General features: G+C 35.5%; 1 protein-coding gene across 1 annotated transcript; it reads left to right on the forward strand.

Annotated features, from left to right (window-relative positions):
• Positions 1-906: 906 nt before the first annotated feature.
• LOC123535445 (carotenoid isomerooxygenase-like) lies at positions 907-16,627 on the forward strand. Its single transcript, XM_045318106.2, has 13 exons — positions 907-1,049; positions 1,532-1,710; positions 2,612-2,759; positions 3,650-3,743; positions 5,241-5,364; positions 6,005-6,197; positions 6,592-6,797; positions 7,312-7,454; positions 8,318-8,422; positions 9,682-9,882; positions 10,963-11,110; positions 15,686-15,773; positions 16,453-16,627. Exons 1-13 carry the CDS (start codon positions 1,030-1,032, stop codon positions 16,517-16,519), a joined length of 1,716 nt encoding a protein of 571 aa, XP_045174041.2. The 5' UTR covers positions 907-1,029; the 3' UTR covers positions 16,520-16,627.
• The last annotated feature ends 436 nt before the right edge of the window (positions 16,628-17,063 follow it).

Genomic DNA, 17,063 nt, shown 5'->3' on the forward strand with positions numbered 1-17,063 from the left:
GACGCATATTAGCATTTGTTCGCACATTAACATAAACTAATTTGCAGTAATTGAAATATGAATATGAAAGAAAGCGCGCTTCCTGACTAACATTGAAATAATATAAAATAAATTTGGGATCTATTTACTTGACAGAGACCTTATATTCTGGTTACAGGTTGCATGCCCTAAATGTGGACGAAAATGACGTTAAACTCACATATGAACACTCCTCTTCATTACTTTACTACGGAATACTGTTTACCTCATGTCATGTGGCGTCCGTCGTATTGTAGGTCGATGCACGATTCGACGCAATATGAATCGTCGACGCACGACAGCACGGCCCGACAATGCGATAAAACGAGATTCGTGTATCGAGAGACGTGTCGCAGTGTCGTGTTTTGTGTCAGCCGTCTACTCGCCTAGGTCGACGCATGACATATGATACGTCGCGCGACAATGCGCCACGACTCACGACATGACAATACCACACGACACGATGCAAATCATTATGGTCGCATTGTTGTATCATCTTGTAGCCCAGCGTATTGGGGGCAGAGAGTCGTGTCGCACTGTCACGCGTCATGTCGCGCGTCGTTTCGTATTGTCGCTCAACGTTATGTATTGCCGCTCGTGGTTTCGCATGTCGTACATCAACTTAGGGGATTACACAATCGATAAGCAACACGACGGGGATCAATCTTACACGATGCAATTTAGGATTTTACTGTTGTATCCTGTGTCGAGCGTAGTGTCGCATTGTAGTTCGTCATGCCGGACGTCGTTTCATATTACACGATGGGTGACAATACGAATCGGCATCACGACATTGTATTATATACGTCCATGTACTTTGTTCTTATCTCTGTATTGTCGCCGTGCCATAACTCCAAAATACTAGTCAATGACCTTTATCACAGTGACATTAAAAGTGAACAAACAATATATACACTTATATATACTTAACCCACACCATCTGGCTAAAATACAGTAGATTTCGAAATAGTTCATTCAATATAGAACATCCAACAAAGAAGGTATATTATTATGCTATTTCAGAGTGTCGAGTAAGTAATTGTTTTCCGTTATTGTATCCTTATTATTGATGTGTGTTCATAAATTTAATGTTAGTATACAAATGTATTTTTAGTTTTTCCACGTTTAGCAATCACTCTGTGATCTTTATATGACCCTGTTTTAATCTGGTAAGCACCTTGATTATCTCCAACGCTTACATATAGACTTTGGAATGTGCATTATTGTTTAAAATTTAACGAAATTAAAAGTTCATATGACCCGATGTATAAAAGTTCTTTAGTTTTGAATTGATAAAATGATTTTAATAAGAATTTTAACAAATTTGTTTTAGACATGTTTCAAACTGTGTAGTTACATATTGGAGAAATTTGATTTAAACAGTTTCGCTAAAGGCGTACATATGAACGTACGTTTAGTTTTGCAATATTTAAATCTTCTATCTATAAATGTCCAAATATCTTCCTTTTCAAATTCGAAAATAAAGGAAATCTCTTTCTTAATACCTGTTCAGAATGGAACACCGGGGAAAAGCGACACTCTTACTGTTACTTCTGGTATTTCCTGTTACGCATGCGTATACTGATGCTGAACTAACAGAGATGCTGAAGGCTGGATTACGTAACGTAGTTAGAGAAACAATTAATGCGCCTGTTACCGTAGAGAATGGAAGCATTCCACAATGGTTGTCAGGTTCGTTTTTAGTTTTATAACATTTTCATTGCTAGTTTATGCATGTACTAGTATAAAGAGAGCTAGTTTAAAAGTAAAAATGTATAAAGAAAATAATTGGATGGGTCGTTTTGCTTGAATTTGATCTTCTTTTTTTTTTAAAGAAGCTTTATCATTTCAGTCTGGAAGTCATATATTCTTCAGGAAACACATAAAAATGCCAAACATTCGCTCATTACACTGATTCAGAGTTATAAATGTTATTTCTGATTGTAGACATTCGTTTTGCAGTTTAATGCGACTTAAATAAAAACATAAGTTTGCCAAATAAATGTATAATATCTCAAACAAAAATGGTTCGTTAATACGGATCTTTTTAATTCACATCTTTGACCTCAAACGATGTTTGGAAATTTAAAGTAGTTCTGCACGTCTGAACAAATTTTCACACGTTAAATTATAATCATTTTTCAATGCATATGTATTGATGGCTTAATTAACAATAAAACAGATATGCTTTATAATTTGTAGACAAGTTTAAAACATGTGTCCGTTTCGCTCAATGATCAAGCTCTTGATAATGTATAAGATTTTTAAACTTTAGAAACATGTTAATAAAATATTCTGTTCAAATTGCCAAATATCAATAGTAGTCATCTAATGACATATTTGTTAGTTATATTTGGATTATATTACATCAAAATATATTTACTGTCAAACTACATTTAAGTAAGACAGTAGCTCTGACTGTTTAACACTTAATACACTTAACACGAAATATAATAGCGTCACGGGGTACATGTATTTATGCTACACCTGTAAGGCGCGCCAGTCATTATTCTAGGTTATTCTAGATAAATGACCTTAAACACTTCCGGTTAATTAAACGTGTATCTTAAGAGCAGTCATACTTTATTTTCAGGTAATTTTATGCGACATTCATGTGGTGTGTTTGGTGAAACTGATAACATGAACAAAGTTCTTCCAAATTATGTTGGCCATTTGTTTGACTGCTTCGAGATTGGAAATAAATTCCGAATCGAAAATGGCCAAGTAACTTTTACAAATAGGTGGGTAAAAATAATCAAGTTTGTTTAAAGAGTTTGTTTTGTTTTGCTTACTTTATAATTTTTAAGTCTTTAAGTAAATATTCATCGTAGTAGAATGGCTTGATAATTTTTGAAATGTTCATATGTTCTTAACACATATGGATCTATTTGTACATGTATGTTTCAGTTAAAAACACTTTCAGTATTGTCAATATAGCAAATGGCGAGTTAGCTGTTTTGTATTATACATGTAGAACCTTCGATATGTCGCAAAACAGGTTATTAATTTGCTCAAATGATAAAATCGACCTCTGAAAGAGCTCAAACCCACAAAGACGAGGGGAGAGAGAGTAAATAGAAATCAGTAAACGTAACCACTCGACCACGAAAATCAGTATGTAATAATCATAGGTTATTAAATTTGTATCGAGAAATATGCATGAATTCTGCAGCGGAAATATTGCGCGACTTTAGGAGCGAATATTACTCCGCGAAAGAACGAGTGCATATTTTTGAAACAAATCTAGTAATCTTTTTATTACATACGCATTTACACTTAAGATTATTATATAAATGATACAAATTTATTACTAAGCCTGGATGAAGTTGAAAATATCTTCGTTAGAGACCTTTTAAGCGCGACGACATACATGAAATTGACGTCACAAATGACGTCACACACCCAACATGAAATTTGAACGTCAAAATGGGAAAAATATTGACGTTTCAGGTTCCATTTAAACTTAACGGAGTTATTAAATGAGTATGTAATAATGTCACAAATATACCAGAAATATCCAACTTTAGCATTTATCAAGTTTCATCTCTAATCTTGCAGTGAAAGAGTTGGTAAAGGGAGGTATTGAGATAATGGTTATATTTTAAAGTAGTGCGGTTTTTCTCTCTTTAAGATGGTATGACACCACGGTCAATGATATATACAACTTTTACGGACGCGAGATGAACGATTCCTCTTACTTCATGTCTGGTACTTTTTCTAAAGTGGTAAGTTTACAAAATTTAGCAAACTTAAGGGAAAAGTTCAGGTCAGACAAACAGGATTTAATAGGACATTTCTTAAGGCAGTGAATCTGAAATTTTCTTGCGATTACGAAACCTCCGTACGCGGTTTCGTAATATGAATAAAAAGAACGAATATTGCCGAATGTCATTACCAATTCACTACCGATATACACCGCGGTAATAGATGTTTGAAAACCGTGAGTAAACGTTTTAAAATATAAAAAAAGACTATAGTTTCATTACAGTAAAATGTAGCTGAATCTGTAATACTTACGACACAGTTTTACTGTGTGAGAAGCGCTTTTGACAGTTTTAATTTTTCATAAACACATATTGCACAAATCCTTTATACTAACTGTTTATACTATTTCGCCTGTTTCTATTACTAACATATAAAAGTCAATTTTGAAACGATGAACTTAATCTGCATGCATGCCGCTTAAACAATACGTTTGAACATTTGTACATGTAATAACATCTATAAGTTCCTTTAGAAGCATAGAATGCAACAAACCAGACTCGGTTTTACTGATATTATTCATCAGATGTTTTGAAATGTGCAACACTGCTCACGCCCCACTATCAACGTCTTAAGCAGACCTCTGTTTTACAAATACATTGAATACATTCCATGATCCCAAAGGACAGGAAGATATAAAACCCTGAGTCCAAGTACGGGCCTCCACACACCAATTAAAGACTGCAGTTGTGATAGTAAATAAAATCATATACTTTCATCATAGACTTCAATCGTAGAGTCATGTTTATTTAAAATTTGTTTAATACTTCTGTGAATGTTGACGACACGGTAGTGTTTTATAAAGAAATGTGTAGACTAAAGTAGTGACGCTACGTTCTATGTATATAATGTATAATATGTTACCATGCTTATTATTATTATCATTATCATCGTACCAGATTTATATAGCGCCCTTTTCATGATCAATTTCACGTTCAAAGGCGCTTTACATGGTTAAAATGCAGCCAACAGGGCGCATAATTCATCCTCTACTAGTACAGACACAGAGCGATCTGACCAGAGGGACAGAGTGAGACAAAGCCCCCACGACAGAGAGATCAGAAATTAGATACAGACTTGTCCGGCTAACTTAGCCTAGCTCGTTGCGAAATAGACAACCTGGTTCTTTAACGTACCCAGTGTATAGCACTGATACACGCAAGGATTGCCTGGGTTCCTGACCAGTACACCTCTAGCTGGGTGGGAAACACTGAAAAGCGTTTCTGAAAATTCCCGAGTAGCTGCCGGGATCGAACCCCCGACCTCAGGATTGGAAGGCCAGTGTGCAAACCACTGAGCTATCCGTTATGCCTGGTTTGGTATATCTTGCGAATTTCAGCACTTAATACGCAAGGATAAGTAACTTTTAAGTAAGTTTAAAGACACCCGACAATATATTGTGACTAACTGAAAGATAAATTTGATGTTTGATTGGGAGTATTCTCTTTTATTTATTTTAGAACCACAAGATGTTGGACCTGTGGAGCGCAAACATATCAGATAGCTCAAAAGTGCAAGATGTGCCGCATGTGAGCTGGTGGCAAATTGGAAACGAGGCTATAGCTATGTCGGAGACTCCCATTGGTAAATCATGGATTATAGACCCGACTAACGAGTAACAGTCCTGGTGGCATGAAACCCAAGTTCGACTGTAAAAATTGTCCGATTTCTACTTTCATTGAATGTTCATTACATGAACATTTTAAAATTAGTCTAAAAAGAGCAATTAGAATAGAATAATTATCAAAACGGACGCAAGATAAAAAGGAAACTGGGAGAAAATCTCAAAACTATCACCATCGGTCAATAAGTGTATAAGTAATATGTCCTCAACATTAGGAGTTCCTGGTCGTAACTGTACATTTCGTCATCATATATTGTTTTTGTTTTCTGTTTGAAATTGGATAATGAACGATTAAGTTTGGAACAAATAGACTCTTACTTATTTTTGAGTAAAACAGCTAAATATGTATTGCACTATTTACAAAAATTAAAGCAGCTGCTGAGACTTTTTGTAACTGATATTATCTATACTATGTGATGAGTTTGGACACCAGTCTGAAACAGATTATTCGGTTCGCTCAGTAGGTAATCTGAATTACCTGCCCTTAACTGCTGTACAATGACACTATTAAATATAGAATCTATTCCGGAAACCAGAATATTCTGTAGTCTGCAATTTGAGATTGGTCTCCGAATTCAGCTTTTCAATTTTGGAAACTAGGAGTTGTTGTTGACCCTAATGAGGTGGCACAGAAAGGCTATATACACTATAATGATGACAGTTTTGGAACTTCCGGTGACCAACGGTATTCTGTAACCAACAATCCTGCGCATGAGCAAACAGAACCGGATGGGACGTTGTGGAGTGCAGCCAGTGTTTTGGAATTCACTTCTCACACAAACATGAAAGTCAAGTTAGTTATGATACATTTATTTATTTGTTTACGTTTAAGCCATTGTTATTAGGATTTATACAAGGAAAATACAGGCTTTGTGTATTAACGACTGCAGAAGCCCGAGTGATTGTTGAAGACAGGAACAGAACGTTAACAGACAATATCCAGTAACATCCACGTTGGTCTAATTGCTTATTTGTATAAATGTTTTCACCGATGAACGTTAGACACAAATCATGTCTACTGTTTTAAATGCAAACCATTTATCAAAAAAGTACTATATAGGTATAGGGAGACAACGCTTAAGTTAATTTATAAAAAGCTTCATTGCTTAACTTACTGCTACATAAAGTGATCACTATAAGCTTTTTACACATTTACATTATTTACATTTTAATTAATTACAAATCAGACGTGTTGTGTATAAAGTCGGAGCGGACAGGGTACGTCACGTGGTTGGCACGTATCACCATGACGACGCTGACCTGACGAAATGCATGCCGGGAAAACCGTATCCGGAATTCGGAGCACGATTTGGATACCTTCATTCTTTTGCAATGACAGAAAACTATATAATTTTACCGGAAGTGGCATACATGTTCGATCCATGTTTTTATAGTAAGTTCAATTGAGTATGGCATTAAGGGAAAATTTTATATAAAAATCAGTTTATTTTCAGTTCAAGTTTTATTCACATAACTTTCAGGTTTGTCATTTAAACACAATTTCTTTAAAAGGCGGAATGTATGTCTGGATGCATGAAGTCTTCTGGACTAACGGGAAAAAACTCGAAAACAGGTTAAACTGCAAAATGGTACAAATATATTAAGGATTCACACACTTCATAAAAATTTCCTTTTAAATACTTTTCAATCGCGTTCATAGCTCAATGGTAAAAGCAGAATGGTGGACCTCAGGTGTCTCTCCGTTCATTATATCAGCATTGAGCGGCCATCAGGGTCGAACCATCTTCCATTAGCAAGCAGGTTGACTTTTAGAATTTTATACGGCTTGTTGTGTTTTGAACCTACACAGCTGAACGAGAATTTGAAACCAGTGACCTTATCCACTCGGCCGCGGATGTCGCCGAACTTCACTGTTAACATAATGTATCACTGTTGTTTCTTTTCAGCGCATTACGACAAGTACGAACCTTTCTTCCCGCAGGGCTTTAAGTTCGAAAGTACTGGATTCACTAGAGTACTGGTCATGAGAAAATCGGACGGCATATTTATAGCAAACATTACAATGCCTCCAGTTTTCGTCACGCATCAGGTTCTTATAGTTTCTGCTTGATTTGACTGACTTACTCCACAGCCGGCCCCAATTGCACGCCTTTCTCCACTTACTCACCCCACTACTCTTTTAAAAACAACCAAAAAAAAACCTCACCCCACTACTCTTTTTTTTTTTGAAGAGATGTACACTGATGTGTCATTTGTCAAGACAGAACTTCTCCATATTGACATACTTGTTCATTCCTACCCGATCCACAACATTTCCTATGCAAACATACCCTTATAAAACATACTAGTTTGTTACATTTTACACCCTCCGACCTTTATATAGAGAATCCGCCTCATTGTCCGTAATATACAGTTTATATTTATAATTAAGTAATAAAAACAAAATATAAAACATAGGCATATGATGAATAATAAAATGTCACACAGGTTATTTGGTTAAGTTATAAGTTTACACGTTTTGACCTGTTATAAAATCGTCAAAGGCGATTTAGTAGTGACTTAATTATAATGAGACTTCATTCACACACTGGGTCAAATTAAAGGACATTTTTTTGTGAATTCTTTATTTGAAAATACTTTACAAAAACACGTTGATACATTAGGGCAAGAAAAATCATAAAACAAATCTTGGTTTTGTGATTTTAGGAAGAGTATGGCAAATGTCTTTCATACATGTAAAATCTTCATAAATTGTCATAAACAACCAACGGAATGTATATCCGTCTAAATACTTCAAATCAACCCTGCCAAAATACAAAACTGTCCACTTAATATGGCCGTTTGCCATTTTAACCCCGTCATTACGTTATATCAAATATACTCTTTATGGTCCACTTATTTTGATATGGCTCATCAGTGTAAAAGAATTGCCTTATGAATGTGTATTTTCAGCTTGGGGCCTACGAAGACGGAAATTATATACATATGGACATGTTAACGTATAATGATTCGAGTATATACGACAGGCATACGTATGTTGACAATCTACTTGGAGAGGTAATTGTTTACAATCACCTACTATTGATCCACATTTCCAGTAACAATTTAATTTAATTTACTGAAATTTATTTCACATGAAGGAGGCTTACAGCTTTTTGTTGTCTTATTAAAAAGCGTGTACCCTGCAAGCGTCGACATTAGTTAAAATTATCTATTTTAAAATAAGAATTGGTTACAGCACTATATATATTTAAAAATAACAATATACAACATTTTTATCAGCATTTCTAGCCTTTTGGTTCTTGCGAGACTATACCCTTTTCTTGAATGTCTGTTTTTGAGTAATCAAACAATACCAAAATTGTGGGGTTGACCATAATGCAATGAAACCATGGTTACATGGATGAGACACGTGGTGAAAATGCTAACATAGCGTAGGGCAGACATCAGAAAATACCTATTTTCACTTTCATTTGACCCAGCAGCTTAGACACAAACTTGGAAGCATATACCATGGCTTGCAACCATCTGCAGACTTTTCTTTTTATAATCCAGCATTAATAAATCTGATATCTAGCATGAAAATGGCCTTTACCAGGCAGGAAAATGGCACTATATACTAATATGAACAACATTAAAGTGGAGCATGGATGTATTTCTGGCGAATTACACCCATCGTATCTTACAGAGACATTCGGTGCCGAAAGCTCCGCAAAAACAGTCTTGGCGTTTGTTGAATCATGTCCAACACCATTCGTATTTCTCTGTGGGAAGAGCTCTCACCCAATCGCAATTGTTTAAATACTTTATCGAATTACAGTTAAACTTGTACATAAAGACCATAATTTGGAGGTCCAAAAGTGGTAATAGTTGCAGGTGGTCTTAATTCAGTGGTTAAAATACACCGCATATGTTTGAGCAGAAATCAAAATCGGTTGTCTTTAGACCAAAGAATACACGTTTCAATGGTAACGTTCGCACTGGCTTAAAAGAGTTTGACCAACTGGTCTGTACATTTTTAAATTGTCATTTAATATCGAAAGATAGACTCTAGTTTTCTTCAATACCAAGCGTTTTCTGACTCAGTAGCAAACAGAAAGCTTCCTAGTGATGGGGGAATACCAGTACTAAGAAACCGTAAGGAGTATTATAAGCACATGGTAAGTGTCCAGTTTTCAAGTTGAACAGGATGAAGTGATATAGGGTGTGTTATGATGGAAAAGGATGGAAGGCGGTTATGTATAGACTTTCAAATATGATTTGATTTTTTCCCTATTTTTAATTTGTAGATCCTATATCTATATTGTAATTTTCAGAATCATTACACAACGAATGTCACTCGATTCACAATCAATATGGCTGACTTCTCTGCGCGCATGCGTAATCTACGTGGAGACAAGACGGTGCCAGCAGCTTTCGAAATGTCCAATATAAATTATGCATACTATGGAAAGAAGTATACATACGCTTATATGGTCAGGAACTTTGACCGAAGAGAACAAAATGCACTGACGAAGGTAAATTCTGATATAAAAGTTTGCAAATTATACGTTCCACAGACAGATATTTGCTCGAAATATCAGACTTAAATTAGAATCGTCATTGTAGAAAAACCTTTGATCCTAACATAGATGACTACCTTAATTTTCCATCAGGTCATCGACCTCTTACTAGTCTGGTGTTACTTATTACAAATGTAGCTTGAGAGGATGAAGGACTTGAAGTGGTATATACATTGTTCAGACCCGTCTCAGAAAACAACGAAAAGGACCGAAGCTATCCGTTATCATAGAGTTCATTTACATTGTTTCTGGGCAATATGCTATCGGCAAGCTGAAATACATTATATTATATATATGTTTGCCTGAAGACGTATTTCAATACGAAACGCGTTGCAAACTTGAGTTGTCTTCTTTTTTTAACGAGAAACAGCTAACTTATTAGATAAGTCCAAAGAGACACTTTCTAAAAGAAAGTTGTTTGCTCTAAATAGTATGCCGTATATGTAGTATATTATGCATTTTAACATGGATTACACAAAGTGACAGGTCATTGAAAGCTAAATTTAGATCTTTGAAAAATATAGGAAGACGTGTGCTGAAGAAAATTATCTTAATCGAAACAAAGGGTATAATTGTTATTGCTGTTAATTTGGCCAAGGAGTTTATTTACACCATGGCTGTCTACATATGTCATTCATTTTTCAGTGAATGCTGATGCTGTTCAAAATTAAGACTCTTTCAGTCTTGATTATGTTGAACAATCGCATAATTATAAATGGACAGCTGGCTAGCTTTAACGAAAAACAAACCTTTTGCATACTTTTGGTTAATCTTGGATATAACGTTAATAAACATCTACCTAACTATAACATGTTTTATAATGATGATATAGGTCGCGATTTCGTACTTGTACGGGTACGCGTACTTGTAACATTTTATTTTATTGTTTTGTACACTGATTTACTACGAGTCTATGAGCTTCATATGAACGGTGTCAATTGTGCATTTTTACCAGAGTAATGATTCATTTGCCTGATGTCTACAAATACTTTGCGTAATATAGTTTATAAACTATAAAGTTATCTTATTTAACAGTTGAACGTAGACACCGGTGTCGAGGTAGAGTTTTTACTTCCGGAGGGCATGTTCGTACAAGAACCTCAGTTCATACCTAAGCCTAACGCCAAAGCGGAAGACGACGGCGTCCTCTTGGCCCAGGGTGTGGATGGCAGAAAGAATAAAGGTAATGCAGCACTTAAAATTATATTCAATTCATGACTAAATCGATTTTTAATAATTTTTTTTCGCATTCGGTTCTGCACTTCGATCGTATTTTTAACATGTTTTTCATTGTCCGCACTTTGTAGTTCTTAACTTGTTCCCCTTCATGTGAAACTGTCTGAGAGGAATAGGTACAATATTTCAAAGTTAATAGTGATAAACATGAAACGGGAATTTCGAAACATCAGTCCCTGTGTTGTGGAACGTTGTTAATCAGTTCTTAAATCGTTTCGGATCCTTTTCTGTGCCTTTATTTATGTCGTTTCGCTCTTTCATCCAGCTACGCTATATAATTCTTTGCTCTGCGTTCTGTCCTTCTTACTTGGGTTTTTTTTCCTTTAAGATATTGGTCTCGTAAATTATGTATTGTCCATATGCAATTTCGGCTTTTTCCGGTTTCTAAGGAAGCACATATGCTACCTTTACGTCCGAAGAATGCCGAATAGCATAACGAGAGTACATAATCATGCGGACATTGCCAAGTGCCATTACTGGTTCGCTCTATCGTTTCACTATGTTATGACTGCACCATTTTACCACCCAAAAAGTTAAAGAGACAAAACCTGTTATACGAGGGGTGATCAAGAATTGATGAGATTATTCTTGTAATAATTTCATGTAGCAATAAAGCCCATTGAAAAGTGTACATAATATACATTTTCTATCCCCTGCCTGCATGGAAATGTTAGTATTGTATCCTGACTACCCTTTTCCGGTCTTCATAGTAACATGTAAACGCAGAAGCGGGGGAGGTCAATATCAACAAAGTTACTAAATATTTCCAATGCAAATTATATCAAACATGTTGGCAAATTGTTGCAATGAACTCGCTATTTCCACGGGAGGGGATCCAACATATGTATTCCCAAATGGGCACCGCTTAAATTCATGTTGTGCTTCCGGTTGTACGTATGTGGTAAAAATTTCGCAGAAAAACAGGTGAGGTTTTTATTTGTGATTGAATTTTGCGGAATTGACATTGTTTTGCCAAAAAATTGCGATGCAGTGCAACAGAGTATACATTAACCAGCACGTAAGTGCATGTACCTTACCTGTATTTGTAGAAATGACAGAGAAAAACTTATCCTCCGTGAAGCGGTATGTCTGGAAATTAGCAACATTTTTATCAACAGATGGAAATATGTTGTAATTGCCCTGGGCTTGCTTAAATTTTGCCCTCGAAACCTTCCATATGCAAAACCCCATCCAGAAAAAGAAAATTATGGTGATCACTTTGCTAGAAAAATGTTTTTGGGCGAAAAACCGAATGGGATACATATGTTGTGCATGGGCTACATATGTGGTGCATTAGACTTTTTAGAACTCCACAGATCTTGAGCTTAAATGGTACCTGGATAAAAAAAAACGAACTGGAAATACGTGCCAAGTATATGTCACATTATTCCAAAAATTATATACTAGTACATATATCGTTAAAGGGATAACATATTAGAAACGAGCACAGCTTTAAGCTTACATATGATGCTGTAGAACATTTCCACTAAGGAGTCAACGCATCTCTCCTAAATCCGAAGGGGATTTATGTGTTGCTTATGTGTGTTAACCTGTGAATGTCGGAAATATGCATGTATAGTTTGGTGTATAGCATATTAGCTGCCGATACGGTCTGCGTAATTATATGTTATTGAACCTAGTGTTCTTTTCGTGTTTGTTTTACTCGTTCATGTGCGCCTCTATATATATCTTCGGCGGTATTTTGCATCGTTAACTGTGGAAATTGTCTGTTTTTGAATCATGTACGTAAACTGAGTTATAGAGTCAAATATCTGTGTCTCGGGCAACGGACTCGAAAATAAAATGTAATAAATACTTTAGGGTCTGGGATTTCAATTCAGGAGGTAATTTTGGTTTGCCCGATACAGAGCTATTGGCCCGGCCGCTCCAATACATAAGATATTGTGGACCTGGCTCTTACTTGTGTTGAACTACGCAGTAACTTCGCAAGCTAGGCCTATATAGTTTGTGGCAATATAGGAGGGAGGATATACTGCATGGTACTGGGTCAAAAATTGTGTGAATATAACTGAGCATGGTCATTAAATTATGAAATATGTCCTGGGTTCTTAATTTGATGAAGTTACCTACCAGACCCAGCTATGTTCTGATTATATGACCGAGTACCTTGCAGTATACCCTCCCTCCTATATTTCCAAACACTATGATAGGCCTAGGATGTGGAGTTGCGGTATACATGTAACAAGGTAGTTTTACACAAGTAAGTGCCAGGTCCACAATATCATATGTACAGGTAGTGGAGAGGCTGGGCCAGTAGTTCTTTATCGGCCAAACCAAAATACCTCCTGAAACACCCTGACCGTAAAGTATTTATTACATTTTATTTTTGAGTCCGTTGCCCGAGACAGATATTTTGCTCTGTAACTCAGTTCACGGACAGACAATTTCCACGGTTAACGATGCAAAATACCGCCGAATATATGTATATATAGAGGCGCACATGAACGGGTAAAGCAAACATGAAAAGAACGCTAGGTTCAAGAACATATAATTACGCAGACAGTCTCGGCAGCTAATATGCTATACACCAAACTATACATGCATATTTCCGACATTCACAGGTCAACACACATAAGCAACACATTAACGCCTTCGAATTTAGGAAAGATGCGTTGACTCCCAAGTGTAAATGTTCTACAACATCTCATATATAAGCTTAAAGCTGTGCTCGTTTATAAGTTATCCCTTTCATACAAATGTATATAATTTTTGGACTGATTTGACATATACTTGGCACGTATTTCCTGTTCGTTTCTTTTTTCAGGTACCATTTAAGCTCAAGATCTGTGGAGTTCTTAAAATTCTAATGCAACACATATGTAGCCCATGCACAACATATGTATCCCATTCGGTTTTTCGCCCAAAAATATTTTTCTAGCAAAGTGATCGCCAAATATTTTTTCTTCTGGATGGGGTTTAGTACACGGAAGGTTGCGAGGGCAAAATTAAGCAGGTGCTGGGCAACTGAACAACATATTTTCACCAGTTGATAAAAATGTTACTATTTTTCAGTTATACCGCTTCACGGAGGATACGTTTTTCTCCGTCATTTCTACAAATACAGGTAAGGTAAATGCACTTACATGCCAGGTAATGTATACTCGGTTGCACTACATCGCGATTTTTTGGGCAAAACAATGTCATTTTCACAATATTCAATCACAAATAAAAATCTCACGTATTTTTCTGCGAAATGTTTACCACATATGTACTACCGGAAGCACAACATATGATTTTAAGCGGTGCCCATTTGGGAATACATATGTTGGATCCCCTCCCGTGATTTCAATAAATAGTAAATACGGAATTTCTACAGGCGGGAGATAATTAAACAATAGTTACATTATGGTGAATTCAAATAGTATGACCCTCTGTAGAGCAGCTTTCTTGCTCAACTTTATTTGCAATATCTAACTTAAGGTAGTGGATCGTAATGAAAGTTGGATATTTCCGTTCGATAACGTATTCCTCGTATGCGATTTCGGCCTTCTCCGAACGAAAAATCAGGTGCTCGTATAGGCTACATTTTCGTTTGAAGAATGACGAAAAGTCATGCAAGAATACGTAGGTAACGGAAATTACCGATTTTCATTGCGGGGTCTTTACTTCACATTTCCATAACATTTATATTACGGATAAGTACACGTTGCTGATTTTACAATGTGATTTTTGACTGAAAATGCAGTTGTTGCATAATTTGCATGATTCGTCAAGAAAAGATAGGTGAAAGACATTTATGTAAGGCCTAGAGTGTACTAAAGAATTTTCATAGTTTTACATATATTAAAGTAGGCCAGCTTATTGGCCTGTGAAACCTACATCAGATAGTTTGTTAACATCGTCAAATAAGAAAATGCAATAGAAAGTAAATGTTCCAATGAAGCAAAATTTATCCCTGATGTGTATTCAGTACATTCATAAGCATTTATAAGACAGGCACTCCCATAAGACAGACATATGTTCAGCCGAGTATACATTGGATCAATCATGTTGTATTACTTTTTAAAAACCCATCGCAACGTAATGACCTACTTTTCCCAAAAAACACTTAATGAAATGAAAATCATTCTGATAATACAGGTATAATACTGCTATACTACAAGATTGTAGGCCGACAATTTAATCAGACCCTTCCTTCGCAACTTTATAGATCTATGGTGACTTATTCAGTAAATCCCTTTTCAGTAGAGTTTTAAAAACATAGATGAAAAACCAGCTTACAATGTAAACACAAAGTGTGGTCTAACCTTAGATTAATATATCAGGTACTGTGCATACAACTACAAGTTATAGTTCAATAGAAATTTTAGACATGTAGACATTAAACACATTGTCTTGGCCTAACATACGCCACTTATTTTGTTTCATGAAAAACATGTATCATTATCATCATGGAAATACAAAAGATTAGTTTTTCTATAATGAGTTTTTTTTTTAAAAAAAAGTAATTTTTAAGAACAGTAATATAGACTATACTAGTAGTAATAATATCTGTTTTCAGCATTTATGGTTGTCGTTGATGCGAAAACAATGTCTCTAATCGGGCACGTGACTGCACCAGACATTGCGCTGCTTGGTATACATAACAGGTAGGTCTGTAATAAGGAAGTTCAACATTTTATTTAACCATATGATTGAAAATAGGTAAATCTACATTTCTATCTGCATAAAGATAGAAGTCCATCGTGAAAGGTGACCGGAGGACCAATATTAAAAAATCGGTCTAACAAAAAGTCAATCGCACGATCCAATCTTTCTATTGGTTGAGTTTCCATTTTATATAATGGTGTTTTGAAAAAAGAAATATGGTTGAATAAAATTATACCTTGCAGAACACTATTTGTTTCAAACGTGCAGAACTACATTAACAAGTTCTCCCTAAAAATGATATACCACAGAATCGAACCTGGCATTTTCTCGTGACATCGTACCACTGTGATCGATCAATATATGAAACGTGTAGATGCAGGGGAAACGTCTTAATTGATAAACATGATTCATCTGTTTGGCACGATATTTAGGGAATTTTCATTCTATGTTCTTAAGAGAATATCAGATCTGTTTCATTTCATACTTCTCTGGATCAACATAGTAAGAAATAAGATCCTGTTAGCATTTCAAATCACTAGAATCTGTCTTTTGATGCTGGTGGTTCGAGCATTGCTTGGTATAGAAATTATAGGTTATTAGATTTGTATCGAAAAACTTTTGCAGCGAAAATATTGCGCGACTCTAACATACTATTAAGCTTCTGTTTTGTGAATTTAGGTTTTTCCCACTTCATGTTGGAACTATGCAGACTGCACCAGGAGGACCCAACACAGTGATTGGCTAAAAGGTGTATGAACATGGCTGCATGTACCAAATAAATTAGGCAGTGGAAGCTTTATACTTTACCGAAACGTCATTATACGTTTCTAGAATTAAAAATTAATTAATAGAATTTATTGAGATTCATTCCTACCAATCATTTCTTATTCATATCCATTTAAATTCTAATCCCGTCTGTAAGTGCATTATACCTGGCAAAAGAACAAAGGGGCTTCTGAATTTTAAAATCTTCGTACTATTAACTGGTTCTATCCTCCAAGACACTATAGCATGATTAGTAGCAATACTACATGTCTGGCGACTATAAATACACCCAGACACTCCAGCATTTCAAATTATAGAATTTTGCATAAAGTGAGCGTATAATATTAATAAAAGCTCTTTATGAGCATACTAATAAGGAATTATTACTCATTACAACAACATTATTACCTATTTTAACTACATACTGTAGTATATTGTAACCAGCATAAAACCCCGACTAAGTTTTCACCCTACTTGTAAAACAATGTTCATATGAAAAATGGTATGATTCGAATAAATGAACA

The sequence above is a fragment of the Mercenaria mercenaria genome, chromosome 12 (assembly GCF_021730395.1).
Source record: "Mercenaria mercenaria strain notata chromosome 12, MADL_Memer_1, whole genome shotgun sequence".
Lineage (NCBI taxonomy): Eukaryota > Metazoa > Mollusca > Bivalvia > Venerida > Veneridae > Mercenaria > Mercenaria mercenaria.